The 11,693-nt window shown below is 53.5% G+C and overlaps 2 protein-coding genes and 1 long non-coding RNA gene across 7 annotated transcripts; 1 reads left to right on the forward strand and 2 right to left on the reverse strand.

Moving 5' to 3' along the window:
- Positions 1–2: 2 nt before the first annotated feature.
- On the reverse strand, positions 3–2,377 carry NDUFA3 (NADH:ubiquinone oxidoreductase subunit A3). Of its 2 annotated transcripts, none has more exons than XM_003997445.3 (4): positions 2,260–2,377; positions 1,963–2,037; positions 600–677; positions 3–154 (listed from the first exon to the last, which is right to left on the reverse strand). In XM_003997445.3, the coding sequence occupies exons 1-4, from the start codon at positions 2,360–2,362 to the stop codon at positions 63–65; spliced, it is 348 nt and encodes a 115-aa protein (XP_003997494.2). In that variant the 5' UTR covers positions 2,363–2,377; the 3' UTR covers positions 3–62. The 2 variants fall into 2 exon arrangements, with proteins under 2 accessions (XP_003997494.2, XP_011287915.1); XM_011289613.2 differs by having other exon boundaries at positions 1,963–2,064.
- Positions 2,378–2,978: 601 nt separating this feature from the next.
- Positions 2,979–11,116, forward strand: OSCAR (osteoclast associated Ig-like receptor). Of its 4 annotated transcripts, none has more exons than XM_023245731.2 (5): positions 2,979–3,385; positions 4,090–4,122; positions 7,966–8,374; positions 9,350–9,631; positions 10,539–11,116. In XM_023245731.2, exons 2-5 carry the CDS (start codon positions 4,102–4,104, stop codon positions 10,673–10,675), a joined length of 849 nt encoding a protein of 282 aa, XP_023101499.2. In that variant the 5' UTR covers positions 2,979–3,385; positions 4,090–4,101; the 3' UTR covers positions 10,676–11,116. The 4 variants fall into 4 exon arrangements, with proteins under 4 accessions (XP_023101499.2, XP_023101502.2, XP_023101500.2 ...); XM_023245734.2 differs by having other exon boundaries at positions 2,986–3,385; positions 8,075–8,374; XM_023245732.2 differs by having other exon boundaries at positions 3,362–3,499.
- On the reverse strand, positions 8,138–10,555 carry LOC123382225. The gene is made up of 2 exons (XR_006590270.1): positions 10,418–10,555; positions 8,138–8,382 (listed from the first exon to the last, which is right to left on the reverse strand). It is a non-coding gene; the product is annotated as an uncharacterized LOC123382225 (long non-coding RNA).
- Positions 11,117–11,693: the final 577 nt, after the last annotated feature.

Here is an 11,693-nt window from a genome sequence, read left to right on the forward strand (position 1 = left end):
GGTCGCTTTTCACATTTTATTGGCCACAGGGGAGGGGGCCTCCTCCATGTCACCGGAGGTGCTCACAGTTTCTTCAGCCACTCCAAGCTTGGACCCTCAGGGTCCTGGGGGTGGCTGGGCACGTCAGGCATGTTCCCATCATCTCGGAGGGGCACTGTGGGGCAGGAAGGTGGCCCACTGAGACCAGCAGATCTCGGGAGGCCCACAGAGAAAGGCTAGACTGGCAGTTTATACCCAGAGAGGGAAACGGGACCGCAGGGGAGAGAGGGGACACAGAGAAGCAGGCGTATAGAGACACAGAGGGATGGGAGAGCAGAGAGGGCAGAGACCCAGAATGACAAAAATCCAGAAAGCAAGAGAGAAGGAAACCCAGAGAGGAATACAAATCTGCAATGACAGAAACTCAGAAGTGTAAACACAGACAGGAAGTAAGTTTTATGGCACGTGGTTTGGATCTCAAAAGAAAAAAAACAAAGTCCAGCCTGCACTGCAGAATCTGTCCCTGCCGAGGAAAGACCCACCCATACTTACTCCTCCCCCAGCACAGGGAAGTCTACCCCCACCCCCACCCCTTCTGGGCAGCCCTCCTTCCAGCTCACCTGGATAGTTGTAGGGCGTGGCCTGGTTGATCATGGTGGCATATTTGGTGAAGGGGCTGATGGTGGGCAGAATTACAGCTGTGGAGAGACAGGAGTGAGGCCCAGGGGACAGTGGCTCTGGGGCGGGGGGTTGGGGGTGGTCAGGGGCAGAAGCTGAATCTTGGCAAAGTAGGAGTCAAATGCATGGGAGGAGGGGAGCAGGGAGGTCCTGGCCCCTCCAGGAGGCCCCTTGGCACTCTGGGATCCCCATTTATCATCAGGAGAGGGGGTGGAGGGAAGAAATAGGGGTGGTCACCGAATGAGTGCAGGACCATAGAGGTGGTCATGAAGCAGCAGGGGTGGTAGAGGAGGGGAGCATTTTGGGAATGTTCCAAAGAAATCATGAACTGTAACAAAATCAGGGAAAGGGGGGTTGTCATTGAGAAAGGATTAGTCTCTGAGAAATTACAGTTCACCTAGGGTGGGAGCCAGGAGTCCCAGAGGGAGTATAAAACAATGCTCTAGGCCAGCACTGTCCAAAACAAATGTAAGGGCCACATCTTTAATTTCCCACCTTCTAACACTCACATTAAAAATAAAGGATGCAAATGAATTAAAAAAATTTTTAACCTGGTACATCCCAAACAACTCAGCATATAGTCAACATGCAAAAAGCTTGAGATATTTTATATACTCGTCCTGTTCCTTGCAATCTGGTGTGTACTTTCCACGAGCGTAAAAGTGCTTCTTCTCAGGTGCTCAGTGGCTAGTGTGGCCGGTGGCGGCCGTATGGGACAGGGGCTCTAGAACCTTGCCCAGTGTGTGGCCCACAGATAAGCCGTGCTGACAAGGCCTGGGACCCTGATATAAACGCTGCATCCCAGACCTATGCAATGACAGCCTGCGAGTGACCCCCAGTGCACGCTGAAGTATGAGTAGCCTTGTTCTAGAACAGAGGTTATCAATCAAGGCAGCACTGAGGATTTGCAAAGGATACAGATTCCCCTGCTCCACCTCCACCCCACTCAACTCCACACTGAATCTGGTTGATAGCGAGTGTGGAAAGTGGATAGGATTCGGACATTTTTACCGCTCCGGTGCTTTTAATGGACACCCAGGGCTGAGAACCAGTCCGTTAGAGGGATCACGGACCTCTTGGGTAGGTGTGTACGGGTGGGAAGGAGTCATAATATTGGCGAGGGGGGTAGGCAAGGGGTCGGCGTGGGGGCGCTGACACACGAGCGGAGCAACAGAACGTTGAGGGCGGCGACGGGGCCTCGGAGCTCCAGGATGGACGCAGGTGGGGAGCGACGGGACCTTTGGCGAGGGCGGGGAATGGGGGTAAAGCTGGGACGCCAGGTGGGGGCGATGCACGCTCACGCACCGAGGCCCGCGATGGTGAAGGACGCGACCAGCACCGGCTCCTTGGCCCAGACATCCTTGAGGAAGGCGGTGAGTCCTGGAGCGGGGGCGAGGAGGGTCACCCCTGCAGGGGATGCCCCTGATGACCTCTAACCATCTCGCGCCACCCCCACCCTGAAAGAGCCCTCTCGTGATCTCCGCGTCCCCCGCTAACCCCGACCCCTCCGCCTCTACCGGGACTCGGCCCTGCTCTACCCCCGACACTGCTCGGGGCTCCCGGAACCACCCGGCCCCGCGCGCCTGCGGCGCCAGCACTTACTCCCGGCCATCTTGGTCGCGTAGGCGGCGGCGGCAAGAGCGCGGAGCACTCTGGGAGTTGTGGTCCCTGCGCCGGAGGCTTCGCTGAGTCTGCGCGTGCGCATTGGCAAAGAGCAGCTGTCCTGGGCCGCGGCGAGGACGCGGAGTACTCCCGAACTTGTGGTCCCCGCGCGCGTCTCCGCAGTCTGAGCCCGCGCGTGCGCACTGCCGCAGAACCACTGTCCGAAGCGGTGGCAAGAAAGGAGGCGGCGCTGCAGATCTAAGTGCAAACCTGTCTCTTTCGCCTAGGAGTCACTCCGGAGCTGTACTCCCAGTCCTCCAGCTGCGACCCATCTAAGGCAGAATGCAATAGTCTTCAGTTTAGAGTTTGCTCAGGAAAGCCCATTTTATAGATGGAGAAGCGGAAGCTGGGAGAGGACAAATGACTGAACTATCATTTGAGGTCGCGGCTCAACATCAGTTCGTCCTGGAAGCTTTAACTCTCATCCCAGAAGGGTTAAGGGCCTTCTGTGGATTCTCTTAGCGCCATATGTGTCCTCCATAGTCGCTCACCTTTTTCTTTTTTCTTTCCTTTCCTTTCCTTTCCTTTCCTTTCCTTTCCTTTCCTTTCCTTTCCTTTCCCTTCCTTTTTCTTTCTTTCTTTCTTTCTTTCTTTCTTTTCTTTCTTTCTTTCTTTCTTTCTTTCTGTCTGTCTGTCTTTCTTTCTTTCTTTCTTTCTTTCTTTCTTTCTTTCTTTCTTTCTTTCAACTCACACGGTCGGCCTCTCTCTTTACATCAGCCTGGGAGCTGCTCTAGGGCAGTAATAGGGTCTGACTCCTCTCTGTGCCCCCAGAATAGTGCAGCACAGGGTCTGGCACATAATAAGTGCTAGTTGTCTTTTTTTTTTTTTTTTTTTTAATTAGTGAACTGCCCATTCTCCCAGCTTTTTCCACAGCACCATGGGGCTGTGACTCTGTCACCCAGAGGCCCCCACTTCCCTCCTCTCTTCCTTAAACAGAGCTCTGACTTTCTGATATTGCATTTCCTGAGACGTTAGAGGGCACGGCTGTGCCCTGGCTCCTACTTCTGCTCCAGCCGAGATCTGCCCACCATGATCCTGGTGCTGATCCTGCTGCTGCTGGCCCTCTGTGAGCTGCTCCCCCCTTCTCCCTGGGTCCCAGGCTGGCTGGGGTGCAGGGAGATAGGCTGTGTGGAGCAGGTGTGGGGCAAGGAAGAGGGCTACTGAGTCTCCCTGAGGGCAGGTACAGGATAGTCAGGCAGCACTAGCTGAGGGTCCCGAATTCTAGGCCAGAATAAGGGGACAGGGCAGGGGGGCCAGATCCTTGGGTCCTAAAGCAGGAGGACACATGGACCCTGAATTCCTGTTCCTGGAAGGGAAGAGGAGGGAGTGGGGACAGGATTCGCTGGGTGTGGAGGCAGGAGGATGCTAGGGTACCTGAACTCCTGGGGATAGCAAGTGTAGAATCCTGGATTCTGATGTGGGAGGGGATGAAGCCAGACCACTCGGGTCTCTGGGGAGAAGGGAGCTGGGGGCCCAGACTCCTGACCCCCAGGGAGGAGACCCTGTGGGCTCAGATTACTGTCTCCTGGAAAAGGGGAAGGGAGTCCAAGGGCCTGAACACTGGGTGTAGAGGCAAGAGGGGGCTGGGGCCAGACTTCGGGCTTCTGAAGTAGGTGAGGACTGAAGTCCACAGTTATGGCTACCGAGAGAGGTAAGATCCTGTTTCCCAGAGGAAGGAGGGCCTGGGGACTTAGGTTCCTGGGTTCACAATGAGATAGGATGGCAGCAGCCTAGGGCTTTGAAAAGACTTAGCCCCTCCACCTTCCGCAGGGCCTCTGTGTAATGCAGACATCACGCCAACTGGTGAGTAATACCCTCCTTCTGTTCACCTGTATGCTGCTGACAGCCCATTTCCAACTACTCAGATTTCCTCTTGGTGCCCAGCTTCACCCCAGATTTCCGTATTTTCCTCCCTCCCTCCCTTCCCTTCTTTCATCTTGTCTCCCCTCTCCTTCCTTTCTTCTAACCTCTTAGGTTACCTCTTAGGTAACCTTCTAACCTAACTTCCTTCTAACCTCACTCCCTTTAGTGACCAGGATAGGTGAGTCAGCTAAAGAGATGTAAGCTTCACCATATTATTCATTGACAACTTTGAACAAATTACCGCTTGCTGTTTCCTTCTCTGTGAAATGGGCTTTCCTGTGGATGTAATAAAATCACCCACGTGTACGGGTCGCCTGTCTGGCTCAGCGGGAAGAGCACGGGGCTCTTGATGTCGGGGTCATGAGTTCGAGCTCCATGTTGGGTGTAAAGATTACTTTAAAAATAAAATAAGGGGCCCCTGGGTGGCTGAGTCGGTGAAGCATCTGACTTCGGCTCAGGTCATGATCTCACGGTTCGTGAGTTCGAGCCCCGCATCAGGCTCTCTGCTGACAGCTCGGAGCCTGGAGCGAGTATTTTAAAAATTAATTAAAAAAACCCTTGGCTCAGAGCTTGGCATAATGCAGGGCAAGAAATAGGATCTCTGGGGGCGCCTGGGTGGCTCAGCCGGTGAAGCATCTGACTTCGGCTCAGGTCATGATCTTACGGTTCGTGAGTTCGAGCCCTGCATCAAGCTCTGTGCTGACAGCTCAGAGCCTGGAGCCTGTGTCAAATTCTGTGTCTCCCTCTCTCTCTGTTCCTCCCCTGCTCGCACTGTGTCTCTCTCTCTCTCTCAAAAATACGTAAAGATTTAAAAAAAAAAAAAAAAGAAAAGAAATAGGATCTCTGGCAATGCCGAGTATTGCCCCATTTGGAACGCTACATCCACGAGAGTAAGATTCTCCACCCTGAGATAGCCTTGGGTTTCTTTACAGGTTTTGTCTTTTCTTTTCTTTTTCATTCCTTTTCTTTTCCTTTCTCTTTCTTTCTTACCTTTTTTTACTTATTTATTTTGAGAGAGAGAGAAAGCACGAGTCAGGAGAGGGGCACAGCGAGAGAGGGAGAGAGGGAGAGGGAGAGAGAGGGAGAGAGAGGGAGGGAGGGAGAGAGAGAGAGAGAGAGAGAGAGAGAGAGTATCCCAAGCAGCTCCACACTGTCAGCTTGAAGCCCAATGCGGGGCTCAAACCCACAAACCGTGAGATCATGACCTGAGCCGAAGTTGGATGTTCAGATGGCTGAGCCACCTAGGCACCCCTCTTTTCAAGTTTTCTGATGGGTGAGGTCTCTTCTTTCTCTGAAACCTCCCCCACCACATGACAACTTCAAACAAGAATCACCTGGAAGACAACTGATACCTTAGCTATCAATTTATTTTAAATTATTATTTTTTAATGATAAATCTAACATATATTCATGATTTAAAAATTATTACCAAAGGACTTAGAAACTCCCTCTTTCACTTCCCCATCTTCCTTAAATAAGCTCTGAATCCTTATTTTAAAAAAATCCCCATGCATTCAGACACATGTATGTATTTATATACTTCTTTGTTTTCTTGCTGAGGCAAAATTGATATTTCATAACCTACAATGTTCTGCCTCTCACATTTTTCACTTTACAATCTGTGTTGCAGATGTTTCCATATTATTATAACTAACTCTGCTTTTTAAAAAAAATACCGTTTAACATTTGCTGATGTATGGTAGGATTTATTTTATTGGTCCTATTGATGTATATTTAGGTTATTTACAGTATCCTCCTCCGGCCCTACCCCAATCAATAATTCAGCGAGTGCTCCAGTATGAGCTTTTTGTGCCCATATAGCTACATTTGTGTAGGGCAGAACAGGAATTATTGGGTTGTTTGTCATTTCCTCTGTGTATTTTGATAGAAATGGACAAATTGCCTTCTCAAAAGGTGCACTTAAGTGGACCTAACTACTCGTTTCACTCTGTCTTCACCCAAACAGGATATAAACCATTGTTTAAATTTTTGACAAGCTGATACGCAAAAAAAAAAAAAAAAAAAAAAAAAAAAAAAAAAAATCTTAACTGTTAATTTTTTTTAATGACTACTACTAACATTAAGCAACTTCCCCTCCCCCCGCCATGTGTTTTAATCGATTGGACTTCCTCTTCTGTGTACTGCCTTATTCATATAATTTGTCCAATTTTCAACTTGGCTGGGGTTTGGGATTTCTTTCTCTACTCCTTTTTAAAAAATGTTTATTTTTTTTTTCAACATTGATTTATTTTTGGGACAGAGAGAGACAGAGCATGAACGGGGGAGGGGCAGAGAGAGAGGGAGACACAGCATCAGAAACAGGCTCCAGGCTCTGAGCCATCAGCCCAGAGCCCGACGCGGGGCTCGAACTCACAGACCGCGAGATCGTGACCTGGCTGAAGTCGGACGCTCAACCGGCTGCGCCACCCAGGCGCCCCAAAAAATGTTTATTTATTTTTGAGAGAGAGAGAGAATGGGAATGCAAGCGGGAGAGGGACAGAGAGAAAGGCACAAAGGATCTGAAGCGGGCTCTGCACTGATAGCAGTGAGCTTGATGTGGGACTTGAACTCACCAACTGCAAGATCGTGACCTGAGCTGAAGTCAGACACTCAGTCAACGGAGCTACCCAGATCCCCCTCTTTCCATACTCTTAATGTCTGTGATTAATGAATAAGTCATTTCTGTCAGGGCTGCTTCTTCTAGCTTATTTCTTCTATTCTCATACACAACTTTAAAAATTTGAAGTCATCAAATTAATTAACCTTGTCTCTCCTGAGTTTTTTGTTTTATGTTTTAAGATAGCTGTCTCTGCCCCCAGGACAAATATATTTTCCTGTATTTTCTTCTCATACTTTAACAGTAAAACAAAACAAAATAAAACAATGCAGGTCTTTAATTAACCTGGAGCTGGTTCTGGGGAATGGTCTCAGGTACAGATACAACTTTTTTTTTTTTTTCTACCCAAATAGATAGCGAGTTCTGGCAACTATTGAAATATGTTGACTATGTTAAAAATAGTCAAGAGCAATTTGAAATTGCAGATTTCTGGGACCCAATCCCTTGACATTATGTTTAAAAACCATGGAGTAAGGGGCGCCTGGGTGGCTCAGTCAGTTAAGCATCTGACTTTGGCTCAGGTCATGATCTCATGGTTCATGAGTTCAAGCCCTGCATCAGGCTCTCTGCTGACAGCTCAGAGCCTGGAGTGAGTATTTTAAAAATTAATTAAAAAACCCTTGGGGCGTCTGGGTGGCTCAGTCGGTTAAGTGTCCGACTTCGGCTCAGGTCATGATCTCGCGGTCCGTGGGTTCGAGCCCCGCATCGGGCTCTGTGCTGACAGCTCGGAGCCTGGAGCCTGCTTCGGATTCTGTGTCTCCCTCTCTCTCTGACCCTCCCCTGTTCGTGCTCTGTCTCTCTCTGCCTCAAAAATAAATAAACGTTAAAAAAAAATTTTAAAAACCCTTGGCTCAGAGCTTGGCATAGTGCAGGGCAAGAAATAGGATCTCTGGGGGCACCTGGGTGGCTCAGTCGGTGAAGCATCTGACTTCAGCTCAGGTCATGATCTCATCACAGATCATGAGTTCGAGCCCCGCATCAGGCTCTGTGCTGACAGCTTGGAGCCTAGAGCCTGTTTCTGATTCTGTCTCTGTCTCTTTCTCTGGGAAATGAACAAACATTCAAACAAACCATGGAGTAAAGCTTAGGAGTTGCCCTGATGCTCTGACTTGTAGCTAGTGTTGACAATCCTTGACTGGAGTCAGTGCGTCCTATTTTACAAGCAGGAAACCGAGGATGAGAAAGAAGCAGTGATTGCCCCAGGTGATTCTCTTCCCACCCCATCTCCTCGGGCTCTCAGGAAGCCCAGGGACCCAGGCAGCCCTGTTTATTCAGTCCCCCCAGCCTCATACCCCAAGCCGTGGCTAGGGGCTCAGCCTGCCGCAATTGTAACCCCTGGGGTCAACGTGACCTTGAGTTGCCGGGCACCTCAACCTGCCTGGAGGTTTGCACTCTTCAAGTCTGGAAGGATCATCCCTGTGCTGTACCGGGGCGTGTCCATGGAGCTGGCAGAGTTCTTCCTGGAGGAGGTGACCCCAGCCCAGGGGGGCAGTTACCACTGCTGCTACCGGAGGCTAGGCTGGAGTCTGGGTGTCTGGTCCCACCCGAGTGATACGCTGGAACTGCTTGTGACAGGTGAGGTCCTGGGGTGGGGAAAAAGAAGGGACATTGGGGCAGGATGAGGGAGGGAAAAGGAGGGACGGACATACAGGGAGAGAGAACTGAAAGAGACATAAAGACAGGCTTCTACAATGACACAGAGGAAAAGAGCTACATGGGGAGAGAAAGAGAACCAGAGAAGCAGGGGTGATTCTTAACAGGGAGGACTGTGCCCCCCAGGTGATCTTTGGCAATATCCGGAGACATTTTTGGTCGCCGTGACTGGGGAGAGGTGTGCTACTGTCATCCAGTGGGTAGAGCGAGACCAGAGATGCTGCAAAGCACGGGGCAGCCCGCACCCTCCTCCCGTAAAACAAAGAATTATCCAGATGTATCCAAAATGTCACTAGTGCTGAGGTTAGGAAACCTTGGGAGAAACCCCGAACCACAAGGAGAAAGTATTGGGGAGAGACTGCCTCTGAGATTCAGGACAGTAAAACACACGGGACGGGGAGGAGGGGGGGAGGGAAAAACACAGAATTTTGGTGAGGCAACAAGCGGAGAGAGAAAAGGGGACATCGAGGGAGATGGAGATGCGGAGAACACAGAAAGGCATACTTGGGGACGAAGACACAGGGGGAACACAGGGACAAGGACGCAAAGGGCACAGAGATCCACGAGGAGGCAGAGAAACTGAGGGAGACACAGGCAGAGATTGAGAGGGACGGACAGACTGAGGGAGGGGAGGGGGGAGGGTGGATGAGGAGGGGAAGGGGAGGGGAGGGGGAGGGACGGAGGGAGGAAGAGGCCGAGGGCGGAGAGGGAAGGGGGAAACGAGGAAGGGGGAAGGGACCAGGGAGAAGAAGAGGGAGCCCAGGAGGGACCGGAGGGAGGGAGGCCGAGGCGGCAGGAGGAGGGGGAGGAGGAAGAGGGGCGAAAGCCGGGGAAGGCGGGGGGGGGGGGGGGGCGCAGGGCCGCGCCAGCGCTCGCCCCCGTCCGTGCCCCTCGCAGACGAGCTGCCGCGCCCGTCGCTGGTGGCGCTGCCCGGCCCGGTGGTGGCGCCCGGGGCCAACGTGAGCCTGCGCTGCGCGGGCCGCCTGGGGGGCATGAGCTTCGCGCTGTACCGCGTGGGCGAGGCGGCGCCGGTGCAGTACCGCCGCTCGGCGCAGCCCTGGGCCGACTTCCCGCTGCGCGGCGCCCGCGCGCCCGGCACCTACAGCTGCTACTACCACACGCCATCCTCCCCGTACGTGCTTTCGCAGCGCAGCGAGCCGCTGGTCATCAGCGCCGACGGTGAGGGCTGCGCGCGGCCCCAGCCCCTGCTCCTGCTCCCGGACCCGCAGCCCCTCCGTGCTTTCCATCCTGGGGGTCCGGGCCCCCAGCCCCTTCTCATGGGACCCGGGGGTCCGGGCCCCTAGCCCCTCCCTGCTCCCCATCCTGGGGGTCCGGGTCCCCAGCCCCTTCTCATCGGACCTGGGGATCTGGGCCCCAGGTTCCTCCCTGCTCCCCAACCCGGGGGTCCGGACGCCTAGCCCCTCCCTGCTCCCCATCCTAGGGGCTCGGGCCCCCAACCCCTCCTGCTACCACCTGGGGGTCCGGGTCCTCAGCCCCTTCTCATCCGACCAGGGGGTCTGGGCCCCTAGCCCCTCCCTGCTCCCCAGCCCAGGGGTCAGGTCTCCCAGCTCCTCCCTGCTCTTCAACCCAAGGGTCCCGCCCCCCAGCCCCTCCCTGCTCCCCTGCATCCTGGGAGTCCGGGCCCCCAGCCCCTCCTGCTACTCACCTGGGGGTCTGCGCCCCCAGCCCCTTCTCATCTGACCCCACGGTTGGGCCCCTGGTTCCTCCCTGCTCCCCATCCTGGGGGTCCTGACCCCGGGTTCCTCCCTGCTCTCCAGCCCAAGGGTCCAGGCCCCTAGCCCATCCCTGCTTCCCAACCAGGGAGTCTGGGCCTCCAGCCCCTCCCTGCTCCCCACCTGGGGGTCTAGGGCCCTGGCTCCTCCCTGCTCCCCAACCTGGGGGTTCAGGCCCTATCCCCTCCTCCCCAAACCCAAGGGTTCAGGACCCCTGCTCGCACTGACCCACCTCAACTTTGAGACTGGGAATTGTGTCTGCAGTCTCACCCTGGAGGTTAGAGACCAGGAGGGCAGGGCAGGCCGAAACTGGGTTCGGAAGCTGAAGACCCCTCTTCCTCGCTGCCCTGCAGGCTCAGGCTCCTTGGACTACACACAGGGCAACCTCGTCCGCCTGGGGCTAGCCGGCCTGGTGCTCCTCTCCCTGGGCACGCTGGTCTTTTTGGACTGGAGCAGCCGGAGTCGCATCCCATGTAGCGTTCGGCCCTGAGTCCTGGAGGACTGGATATAGACGCCCTGAAGCGTGAGAAGACTTTCCAGAGGTGGCGAGAAGAAGCAGGGATTCCCGGGGTTGGACCGGCCCTTGCAAGAGCCCCACAGTTGGGCTGAGCCCAGCTGCTGAATAAGAATCTGCTTCATACTGTGTGTTCTCCCTCCCTTCTGGGCCAGTACCTCCTAGATCCGTGGAAGGCGCTATCCGTGGTTAAGGCTTCCCAGTCACAAGGCCTGGGTTCGATTCCCAGTGCTGCTGCCTCCTCGCTGGGATACTAGGAAGATGACCTTTGCCAAGTCTCAGTTGCCTGGACTGTAAAATGGGCTCACTGATAATACTCACTTCCTAGGATTATTGTAGGATTAAGTGGGCAATACGCACAAAGCCCTTAAAAGCGACTGGCCCATAGCAAACGCTCAATAAATGTTAGCTATCGGATGAGTGTGGTTTCTACTCAAGGCTCAGGGCTGGAATGAAGTCACAGTCTTTTTTTCCATGGTGCCACCTCCAGCTCACCTTGTAAGCAATTCGCTGCCACTTCCTTCGTGACATCATTCCCGGTCGCCAAGCAAACCTCTTTCAAACCCCCTGCTCAGACCTTCCCCAAAGGTGGGCCAAGGTCAGATCAAGTGGAACTTCTCTGATTACAGCTTCATTTGCATGCACTGCAGACTGGTTTCTTGAGCCGTCATTAGGATTAAGAGGCATCCACTGCCAAGGCAACAGCAAGGCCGGTGTGCACAGTAGACCTTTGACGTGGACATTAACACATTGCACCTGGCCTGTTTCCCCGCTGGCTCTTGGCTGCCTTCGAGGTTGTCCAAATAACATAAACCGTTCCTCACGCAGGCCGCTTGCTCTCCCCTCTTACCTCTCTGGAAGGCCTGACTACATTCAAGTTTCTCCTGTAAAATGGAATGGAAAATGGTGGAATAGAGGGGTGGCCTGAAGCTCCCCCCTAGTCATACGGGAAGTCAGTGGCGCATCAGGGAGGCTCCCCCTGACTTTGTGCTTC

This window comes from Felis catus, chromosome E2 (assembly GCF_018350175.1).
Source record: "Felis catus isolate Fca126 chromosome E2, F.catus_Fca126_mat1.0, whole genome shotgun sequence".
NCBI classification, from domain to species: Eukaryota; Metazoa; Chordata; class Mammalia; order Carnivora; family Felidae; genus Felis; species Felis catus.